The following is an 11,432-nucleotide window of genomic DNA, read 5'->3' on the forward strand; positions in this document are numbered from 1 at the left end:
TCAGTAAGGTGAAGCGATGGAAGATATTTATTTATGTAAAAACAGAAAACGGTGGCGGATTTACAATCAAGACTTTATTTTGCTTTATTGGCAGTCAGCAAGCCCAAACCCTGGTTTTTGGTCAGTATAAAAACGGCTTTCTAAGCATTGAATAATCTCTTCTAGTGTACTGTTTCACCATCCTGAACCAACCCCAGGACCCTCGCCCACCTCCTCTCTGCGAGGTGACTGCTCTCCTTTGTGGAGGACGCAGTGGCTGAAACATTTCTCTCTGTTTCAAATCAAACGTGAAAACCAATAATGCGAGCACCCGCTCTCCACTTTCCTCCTTCCTCCCTGTATCACCCAACGACCGATTGATTGATTGATTGGCCCAACCAGGACGCCAGCACCACCTTTTACCCAGAAGCACGCTGAGGCACCAGGCTTTGCTCCATTCACACAGACGCCACCATGCTCCCTCCTCCCCTTCCTCCTCTATCTACTCACCTCCCCACCACACCCCCACCCCCCCACTCCACCCCTGCTCAGGCCTGAGCTCTAGACCGTTTCTCCTCAGTAAGTACAAAGCCCCCAGTAAGTAGACATTACAACGCTATTAACAGTCACAGTGAGGCGGCCTTGTGAGACCATCTTGTTATAGTGTGTTTACTGTTGAGCGGGCATGTTGGCATGGGATGTTAAATGTAGAGGTGTAATGTGAGGGGGGAGAGTTGATATCAAAATAACCACACTGAGGTGTTATTAGACATGTTTATGTATGACCAAAAGCTCAAATGATTAACTGAATTTCATCATTTTTGTAAATCATAACTGGCTACTTATTTTCCTGATTTAGGATCATTTCTGGGTTTTGACTTTACTAAAAGTTCTGGATTAAGTGGGCAGCGGTGTTATGTGTTGTAACCATCAGAGTTCTGCAGGTTTTCATTTTTTCCGTGATTCTCTGTAACTAAACTGTTCAGGAAAACGTTTTTGCTCAGTGTGGTGTTGCATGGTGACTTGTTGATGCACGTTACTTGTTTTTTTTTTTTTCTTCTTTTTTTGGGTGATTGGCTCACCTCAGTCGTGGCAGTTGTCTACCAGGACTTAAGTCAAAGCTGTTTTATGTGGGGTTTTTGTCTCTATTCTCATCCTTCCTTTAAACTCCACCTCCACACTTAGCAGTCTCTCTTGTCTTCATCTCTCATCTTTGTGTTCTTCCCTAGATGCCAAACACTGTGCAGAGACTGAGCTCGGCCCGCAAACACGTCCTCGTAGCAACACCCTTCCCAAGAGTTTCGGCTCCACACTGGAACAAGGTGCTTCGGACACAGCTTGGGAGGTCAAGGGTCCACGCCCCACCAGGGAGGAAACACTGGAGCTGATCCAGCATAGAGTCAAAGGGAAGAGGCAGGAGGATGGCTGGCCTGACGACATCAAGGTGAGGGACAGATATTTCTCATACTGGAGAATGTGTATATTATTCATTATAAATTCCTTGATTTTCAACATTTAATTACCCTTTCTATTGAAGACATGTTTGTCCTGACTAAAGGACTAACATGTCATGAAATCAGTGAAATAAATTGATGAACAAACAGAATTACAAAATTTGTGTTAAGCAAAGACAACCCTTTTAAAAAATTCATAGCCAACAATTTATTGACTGGAAATGTTTGTGAGCTCATGAAGAGCAAAAATAGTGAGCCACTTCACAAAAAAGAAAACATGTGGAATAAGTTGGTGAAAAAAAAAAAAAAAAAAACATGATCTCAGGTCATTTTTACATTTCATAGGGAAAGCTGTGTTAACCCTCTAAGCGCCTAAGTTGTAAAATTGCGACAAGCACCAGAACATGTCTCCAGAAGGAGAGCTTGAACCTGTTACCACTTTCCACCACTAGATGGCAGACATGTGCTCGTCCGTAATCAGCTGACCAGCATCAACAGCATATATTTAAATTACGGGTGGGACTCAATTAAAGAATTTATCTAATTAATTCATATTAATTAATCACATTTTAATGCATAAAAATAGTTATGCAACAGCAAAAAGCAACATTTTTTTATTTAAATGTATTTTTGAGGACAACTCAAATCAATAATAGATATAGACATTAATATTGGAATCTCAAGAGCTAGTAATGTACTGTAACATTTCAATTTAAAACAGTAGAAAAACAATAGAAAATATCTCTGGCCAGTTACAGTGTCATTTTAAGTACTTTAACTAGCAGCGATGGCTGGAGTCTACAGCAAGTTACAATACTCTTAACTCTTCAACTGTTTCGGTCCACACTCTTAATATCTGACAAAAACATTGATTAGAGTAAACATATGTGCTTTCACGTCAGTCACTTTTTTTAAATAGAGTCACATGAGGGGTCTGAAAACGCCCTAAATATAGCATCACAGTCGCTAAGTTGGCAACGCTGCGTTAGCTGAGCTCTGACGTGTGTTTCATTGTAATCGGTGTACAAGTAAACCGTGAACTAACAAACATTCCACGTTACATGCAAGATTACATGCATTAGTTTTCTTTAACGCATTCTTTTGTTTTTTTGTAATTAATTAATCATAATTAACTCATTCAAGTCCCACCTCTACATATACTGTATTCAACATATTGTCTCATTTACAGTATGCCTTAAAATCTTTAAAAACTCCTTAAAACTGCCTTAAAATCTTTAAAAACTCCGGCGCCTAAAGGGTTAACTTTAATGTCACTGTCTGTGTCTGTAGAAGATGACCAAAGAACAATTGTCTTGTGAGAAAATGCTCCTCCAGAAGAATCTGCTGCATTATGAAGGCCTGCACGGTCGACCTGTAAGCTCTCCAGCATCCTAAATCCTGCAGATGTGATTTAGTTGTGCGAAGTCGCCTGAATAAACGCATTCAAACTTTTTCTGTCACTCCTTCCAGGTCACCAGAGAGGAGCGTCTGATGGTGAAGCCTCTCTACGATCGCTACAGACTGGTCAAACAGATGCTTACCAGAGTCAGCATTACCCCCGTCACAGTAAGACCCCTCACAAGCTGTCATTAGCCAAAAACACACACCACAGGAACGATCAGAATGAATGAATATTTGGTTATTTTTCCTTGCTGATCCAGTCGTGAAAAGGTTTAAAACATCGCTTTCGACTGGATTGAAAATTCTTTCAGATGAAGACCGATTGGAAAAGCTGAAGTGTTTACGTGACGTGTTTTTATTATGATTGGATCAAAAGTTTTCGGTGTAAACACAGCTACTGTCACCTGAAACTGACAATGATGTTAACAGGCGTTTATTCATAGGTTTGTTTTCTTCTCCAGGTATCCCCCTCTAGTAAGAGGCGGAGTCAAACCCTCCAGCCAATCATTGAGGGTGAAACTGCTCATTTCTGGGAGGAGATCAAAGAAGAGGAAGAAGATGAGCGGAAAGGTGGAGAAGAAGAAGAGAGAGAGGAGGAGGAAGAAGAAGAGGAGGAGGAGGAAGGAGAGAGCAGCGGTGGAGAGATGCAGAGCTCCGAGGTCATCATGGCCTTTGATGCCATGACATCAACCGATGGGTCTGTGAGGAGCCAGAACCAGCCTGATGGACAGGGGAACTGTCCAATGAGAGACAAGGTGGAAGAAGGGTCGGGGAGGCTGGCGCTGGACCTGCGGCTGTCCAGCTCGAATGCCTCGTCAATGTAAGAACACAGACCAGTATGATACTTTATGTTGATTTAAGGGTTTTTATACACATCTATGAATGTCTACAAAATAATCCACACATGGTGAATTAGGATTATTTCAGCTTCAATGTAAATAACACAAGAGTACAAACGATTATCAGAGAAAGAAACATTTAGATGTGTTACTGTATGTATTGCCCAACCTCGGCGAAGATAAGAAGCTCTGATTATCTTTGCTGAGTGAGCAGACACAATCAGGAGTAAGAGGTGACACAGGAAACAGGTGGCTTATCTGTCTGGTGTCGTACCTGTAATTAACACACTGACCCATATTCATCTGTAATCAGCTCAGGTTTGCAGGTCTCTTACTTGAACATGATCCTGATAGCTGATCCCTCATGTCACTACAGATTACTTCCTGCTCACACTAGTCTCACATCTTTACACAGAGTTCACAATCCAAAGAAAAGGAATATATATATATATGTTTAAGTTATTTAACAAAAAATAAATTCTTCAAGTTTGTAACACTACTCTGTTATATTAGTATCCTAACAGCATGTGTAACTGTCCCGTCATCTTCCAGGCCAGAGCTGCTGGAACAGCTGTGGAAAGCCAGAGCAGAGAAGAAGAAACTGAGGAAGATCATCAGAGAGTTTGAGGAAGACTTCTATCAGCATAATGGAAGGTAGGAAGGAAGAAAAAGAGATTTTCGATCAGGTAAAAATGAGCCTTGAAAGAGCAGTAGTGCTTTTTCTTCTGGACTCTGAGTGGTAAACTGTAATTAACATTAGACCGAATGTTTTGTTAAACAGTTTTAATGGCAGAGTGAAATAATAATTCACTGTTTTTTTGTTTTTTTTTTATTTTGTGTTGAGAGGACGTGGTAACCACACAGCAACAGCTTCCTTTTATACTTGGATGTTATTATTTATAGGTTGATTACTTCTTTCGTTGCTGCAATTAGAGCAGCACTTTAAAATGTCTGAGACAAACAGCTCTGTCAGACAGTAGCACTTATAGATAACTAGGGAACTTATTTTAAACAACAGTCTTAATTACAAGGGGAGGTGATGATGATTAAAACAATGACATTTTTTAACGTTTTAAAAAGTCAGTATCTTACTAACAGTTATGGTTTTTATACAATAGCATTTCTTTCTCATTGTTCGATCAACACGTCATCCCACGATACATTCCTGGTCGATTATTAGTAGATGGAGGTCACAGCAGTGGTGTCGCTGTCGCTGAGACCGTCACAAATTTGTCCCTGGTTGTTTGAGGTTGCAGGACTGTGGCGACAGCAGTCCCTTAACCTTTCTAACCGTCCAGTGTGTGACTTTTAGCTACAAAGACATCACTATAGTTCTTTCATGTGGGTCATTATTCATCTGGGGCAGCCACAATGTGTGTACCAGGCATTTCTGAACCTGCTTTACTAGGGGCTTAAAACGACTAGAACACTCTGATTTATGAAAAATAAAGAAAATACAATACATAAGTCCATGTCAACCAAACAGCTTTTGGTGTTTCACAACCTGTGAGATGTGGGGGAAGAGGGTTGGTAGGAGAAACTAAAATTCTCACATTTGGATCTTGTTTAATTCAGCTTTATTTATAGAGTGCCACTTCACGACAATGACATCTCAGGGCAGTTTACAGACAAATCAATTCAAGCCTAGTTAGGCAAGGAACTTAGAACACATCTCTGTAAATAAAGCACCTTGTGAGGGCGATTGTAGGAGTTTTGGTGTTTTTTTTTTCCTTCACACTGGTTTATTTAACTGTGCAGAACTCTGTCATAGATAATAAGCATTACACTAGTACGGCATTATCAAGGACAATTTATCATCATGAGAGGCGTGCTCGCAAACTTTTCCATCAGGGTGATAAAGACACTGCAGATTATTATCTATAATAAAAGCATGCAGTGTAAATCTTTTAATGTGGGGAAACAAACCGAGCTGTAATGTGGCTGACAGCCTGATTTTTAATACCACCAGCAGGGAAACTTGACATCAAACCTCTAAAATTCATGCACACGCTACTAAATAACTGAGCTGTAGATGGACTGAATCCATGCTTTTAGAAAGATTTTAATCTCACTCTTTCTCCTTCAGGAATGTCCAAAAGGAGGACCGGATGCCGATGCTGGAGGAGTACAGAGAGTACAAGAGGATCAAGGCCAAACTGCGCCTTCTTGAAGTCCTCATCAGCAAACAGGATTCCTCCAAATCCATCTAAACCCTCCTGAGATAACCGCTATCACCGCACACATCAGCCGTCATCACTGCAGCGATGCCACACCCAGACGGACGATACACACTCCAGCCAGCAACATGCAGATCACACAACTTCCCACCTTTTCCTGGTTCACTGCAGTCACGTCATGTGGAAAAACAAGACTGTAAACACATAACAGCGTCAAAAGTTACATCCCAGACTCTTAGATTCGATCAAAGTATGATTTAAGAGTATTAGGACACAGAAGTAATCCAAATATAGATTTGATCACAAATTTACTTTAATCCAAAGTAATCTCATCAGCCTGTTTTTCCCTCATGACATGACGGAGGAACCATCAAGGGTCAAACCCGACCGCTCAGCCTCAGCAGATATCTGCCGCCTCCATCTGACTTCATATCATTTGAAACACGGCAGCAGTTTATCATCACAGAGAAAACGTAATTATCACCATGTTGGTCGTCATCTTTATCGTCAAGACTTTGCACTCATCTTTTGTCCACCTCCTTCTTTCCTCACTGGGGGAAAATGACTTTAATTTCAGGAACTTTTCTTTTGTCATCGTTTGTGTTGCTGAGCAATCTTAACGGACAGCTCGAGGACTGGCATTTTAGACACTTTTGACTCAAGACACTTCTTTGTTGGGACGTTTCACACTGTGAAGTCCTGCCGTGTTTCAGCCTCTCTTTGTGGTTGTTATTTTAGGAGTATACCACCCTCACACTGTAGATGCTTTACCTTTTAAAATTCAAAGTTTAAAGAAAAGTGTTTTTGTTTTTAAAATGTGTATAAAGTGTTAGACATCTTCATGAATGTCTTCTTTAATGATGCATTTTGGGAAAATGTGATAGAGATGCTCCTTTTCATTACGTTCTCTTGTTTTTTACTCTTGTTTGTGTTTTTGGTGCGCAGGGGGAAACTAAGATGGCTTCCCTGTGAGCATTTTACAAAGGAGGTTAGCTCAGACGTGCAAGTTTTTGAGTTGTATGTTTGTTTCTCCTACACCATTTTAAAAGGAAGCATGAGACAGAAGAAGCCAACAAGAATTATAGTTCCAGAAATTTATCTGGAAAGTTATGCATCAGCTGACAAAGTTTCCTCGTTTTCTGTTCAGTTTGCTTTTATTTTCTCTGAACTTACAACCATGGTGGCTGCAGGAGGTGAGTCTGACGTTCTGGGGGGGGCAGAAACTGATGGTGGTTATTGATTGATTGCATCTGTGAGGTGTCAACACTGCCAGCACTGATTTTAAAAACACAACGTCCACAATAACAGGAGGGAAGGTGCTGTTCAGCAAAGCAGGAGAGGTTAGCTTCGGTTCATTCTGCAGTCCCGTTTAAGTTTGATTTCCTGCTGGCAGGTCAAATGAGAGCAAAAAGCCTGAATGAAGGTTTTACTGCATGCTGATGAATGAGTTCTGTAAGAGCATGTAATCTTCAGTCAGATTGGAGTCAGTGGCATTTTAAGGAGTGGGACAAAGCTCTGCAACATTTGCTGATTTCTGGTTTTGTGTGATGAATTCAGCCGAGCGTTGGAACCCTCCTGGTTGCTGAAGTGGCTGGTCGCTTGTGTTTCATTGGAGGCAGAAAAAGATGAAGCTGATCTACATTTCCCTACCTGATTCAAAGCTGCCTACAGTTTTTGGTCTGAGTGGATGGCAGGTTTCATTTGAAACGGAAGCTATGAATGAGTCTAAAAGTTGAACTTTATGTGTTTGTTTGTGAAGAGTGTGTGTGTGTGGGGGGGGGGTTTGTTGGGGCAGTAAGGTTTGGTTTTAAAAAGTTATTTGCACAGCATTCACAGAATGCAGCCCTTGTGTTTTTTTTTCCCCATTTCTATTTGTAGAAATTAAGCACTACTTCTATACAAATAAATATATACTGTACATAATAAAAATAAAAAAAAAACACCCAAAAACAATGAATGTCAGAAATATTTAAATTATTTCAAACATTGTTTGGTCCCCTTTAGTTTATTACGTTTGTGATGCCCTGAGAATGTTGTTTTTTATCATTATTATTATTATTATTATTATTATTAATATTGCTAATGCTATCACAAACATTATTTGTGTGAAAATATCAGACCTTTTGTATCTACTCACGAACTGTAAAACCAGCTGTAGACGTTAGTCTGGCACCGTGTGCAGCGAATCACAAGAACCTGCTCTGTTCTCTCAACCATTTTGTCGCTCTGTGTAAATAAGCTAATATAGAAGCAGTACTGTAGTGAGCTTGCATGGCAACGGAGAACATAATAGTATGAAAAACATGATGTATTGTTTTCATTACTTGTGCCATGAAGAAGCAGCAATAATTAAAAAAAAATGTGTTGGACATTTTAACATGTTTCAGGTCATGGGTAAGGATGTTTTCCACCCACTCTGGTGTGATTTAAGTTAGTGTCTTGTTCTTTTTTCCCTCCTCCACACTGAATACACACTCTGCTTGATGTGTTTTTACCACTGCATCGTGTTGGCACTGCTGAAAACCAAAATATGAAGAAATCCAAGGATTAGCAGGGATTGAGAAGCCAATGACAGACGTCTGAAAACATTCCAGTTTTTATCATCGCTCAAAAAGGTGGAAATAATCTGTCATTTATCTCTGAAGGGCTTTTTACATTTAGTTTTTTTTCTTTGGTAGTTCAGTTACTTAAAATCTTTCAAGTGTACAAACAATGTTTTTGTTTTTCATTGTGCCTGCAGCAGAGGTAAAAATCCATGTGGTCCACACGCCGTTAACTGTAAATGTACTTTGTCTGTCGGTGAACTGTATGCTTCACACTTACCCATCCGAGGTGTGTGTTCCACAAACCAGGAATTCACAGCAGAAATCATCAAAGATGTCTTTGCAGTCACAGCTGCTACCGAAAATGTTGCAGAAATGATCAGTTTTATAGATCAACAGCAGCATTGAATGCATAGTTTTGGCTTCTGTAAAAGAGCAAAGTCGAAATCTGTTTCGTTTTCAATAAAGTTTTGTTGTTTTATCAAACAAATCTCAATCATAATGTCAAGCTGATAGTCAGAGTAAACATCGTGACATCTTTGAGACTGAATTTTGCTTCAGATTCCTCGTCCTCCTCCTGATCTCTGTGACGCTCATGTTTTATCACATCAGTATATCGTATGTATCTATAAATGTTTTCTTACTTTGAATGCGCTCTGTTGTTTCTTCATTAACAAAAAGAATGAGAAAAACAATCAGTAACAAAACATTTACACCTGGAAATAAAATTTACAAGCTTGCCACAACAGTTCTCCCACTTTTTGAGTCAAACTAATAAAAACAAGCCACGCTCTGCTGGAGCTGCATGAGTGGATTTTAATAAGTTAATGTGATGATTCTGGTCAGAGTTGAGACTTTAATAGCAAAAGTTAAAGAAATTTCAGACTTGCCTTAAAAAAAACATCTTGAAAATGGTAATGATTATCACTGTAATAATGCAGCTGTAATGAATTTTAATTTAAATTCGTGTTCATACTTTACGATGTATATTGAACAGCTTTATAATCTAGCTTTCATTAAGGATTCCAATAACTTATATTTGAAAGTAATTTTCAAGTAAGTAGTTTTGAAGTAAGTTAATGCTGTTACAGTTCAGCTATTCAGAAATTCACATCTAATAAGTGAGTTTTCCTCATTTTACCTGCCAGCAAACTTCAGCTCTGTTGTAATAAGTGTTCAGCGCCCTCTTGTGGACAACAGCCGCAAAAGCAAAGGTTTCTAATATTTAAAAACGACAGTATAACAATGGAATCAACCTCAGATGTTAACATTTTCTCTGATATAAGAAGTAAAATGTTACCCAATGCTGCAACAAAAAACAGAAACAGCAAAGACACATTAACCTTTCAAAAAATGAATAATCTGAGCATGTTATTAGCATGTTAAACAAAGCTTACATAGCCTTACCTTTTTTTACCTTCCCTGTCCACAAAATGCCAGTTTCATGTGAACGAAATGTCCAGATTATTAAAAAAAAAAAAAAACTTGAGCAGACACAGTCAGACTCATCTCTGTGTGGTTATGGTCAACTGTCAAAATTAACCTTTAAAAGGCTACTATGTATGTTGAAAAATAACTAAACGAACCTAAACTAGTCTTCTTTATTCAGATTGTTCCCTATGGTGTCTTGATAAATTTATTAGCTTGCTAAGATTTGTCTCAGCTGCTGGATTTTATCAAATTTATGATAATAAAGTCAAATACAGATTATCTACTGAAGATAAATGAAGTTACATAAGAATTATCAGCATCATTGCTCAATATATCTAACTGGTTACATGACTTGTGTTTATAATTTAATACCGACCGAGCTAGAAGAAAAACATGTTTATATGCCATCCTGCAGAGGAAAATAAGCCTGGCAAGTCTTGTGCATAAAAATGATAGAGTGTGGTCAGTCGATGTCCAATTATTTTTTCTGAATGAAATAAAATGATGGTAGGATGGATAAAATAACTAAAGAATGTGTCATTAAGTAAAAATGAAACGTTATGCTAAATATGTTTTTCTCTGAGGGGCTGCAAGCTCATGACAGCATTTACCACCATCCTAAACCTTTAAATGTCTTACCAACAACTCCATACCTCAGTTTAACGCTGTAAGGGCCAGTGTCTAAAATTACATCACCTTCAGCTGTCCCATAAACAAACCTGTTAATGTGTTTTTTTTTTTGTTTTTTTTTGTAAGACCATATTTACGGTCATTGGGTGTTATTGTTTAGCCTTGATATGCCATTTGGATGGTACATGTTGACCATCAGGCCATGAAGTCATACAATCTGTGACCTTTCCTGGATGCATGTTTCCCTCTTTCACTGAAATGGATTTCTCAACACTGAAGTAGATAAAACCTGTGATTATTTTTTTTTATGATTATTAAATGTCTGGAATGCGTAATTACTAAATTATTGCTAATTGCATGCACCAACTTAGATTTTCAGCTTATCTTTGGTGTAGTTTTACAACTTTGCACGAGGATGGTTGTCAAACTTGCATATGCACCTTGCACAACACATGGGACAAAGCACTTCTCACATGTTCACATATTGTGCAATATTTACTTATTAGGTGTGAATGTTATTGACTGTGGGGGTGTAAGTGGTCAAGCCAGACGGTACTGTATGACTTGAGTGGAACGTATCACATTATTAGCATTGAAATGATTGAGACTTTAGTGTTGTCTTACTATTATTTCCATTTCACAACGCTACCAGGAAATGTGTGAAAGACGTCATTGAATCTGTCCAAAACTGAGTGAGCATTGAAATGGACTCAGACATCAACAGTGATGAGGAAGCTGGATGAGGATCCAGATCCAGTGGACAAACAGAATCACACACCTATTGATTGCCCAGCTGATGATGACGACATTGAACCAACCAAACCAGCCCAAACAACTCATCAGATTATCCCCTGGGACCGATATCACTGACTGGAAAAGAATTTCACTAGTCCATGTACTGATTGTTCTGGTCCAGATGTCACCAGCGGTACTGTTTCCGTCCACACACCACTAGACTATTTCCACAGGTTAGTACCA

At 39.1% G+C, this 11,432-nt stretch overlaps 1 protein-coding gene across 7 annotated transcripts in view; it reads left to right on the top strand.

Moving 5' to 3' along the window:
• fam13b (family with sequence similarity 13 member B) overlaps positions 1 to 7,794 on the top strand; it is a 62,171-nt gene extending 54,377 nt beyond the window's left edge. For 4 of the 7 annotated variants that reach the window (XM_041989547.1, XM_041989550.1, XM_041989549.1 and 1 more), the window contains 7 exons: positions 382 to 558; positions 1,209 to 1,423; positions 2,724 to 2,807; positions 2,904 to 2,999; positions 3,296 to 3,654; positions 4,226 to 4,327; positions 5,760 to 7,794. In XM_041989547.1, the coding sequence (XP_041845481.1) occupies positions 382 to 558; positions 1,209 to 1,423; positions 2,724 to 2,807; positions 2,904 to 2,999; positions 3,296 to 3,654; positions 4,226 to 4,327; positions 5,760 to 5,883 (1,157 nt within the window). In that variant the 3' untranslated portion in view covers positions 5,884 to 7,794. The remainder of the gene's footprint in view (positions 1 to 381; positions 559 to 1,208; positions 1,424 to 2,723; positions 2,808 to 2,903; positions 3,000 to 3,295; positions 3,655 to 4,225; positions 4,328 to 5,759) is intronic. The other 3 variants (XM_041989551.1, XM_041989552.1, XM_041989553.1) reach the window with 3 other exon arrangements.
• Positions 7,795 to 11,432: the final 3,638 nt, after the last annotated feature.

Source organism: Melanotaenia boesemani, chromosome 7 (assembly GCF_017639745.1).
Source record: "Melanotaenia boesemani isolate fMelBoe1 chromosome 7, fMelBoe1.pri, whole genome shotgun sequence".
NCBI lineage: Eukaryota > Metazoa > Chordata > Actinopteri > Atheriniformes > Melanotaeniidae > Melanotaenia > Melanotaenia boesemani.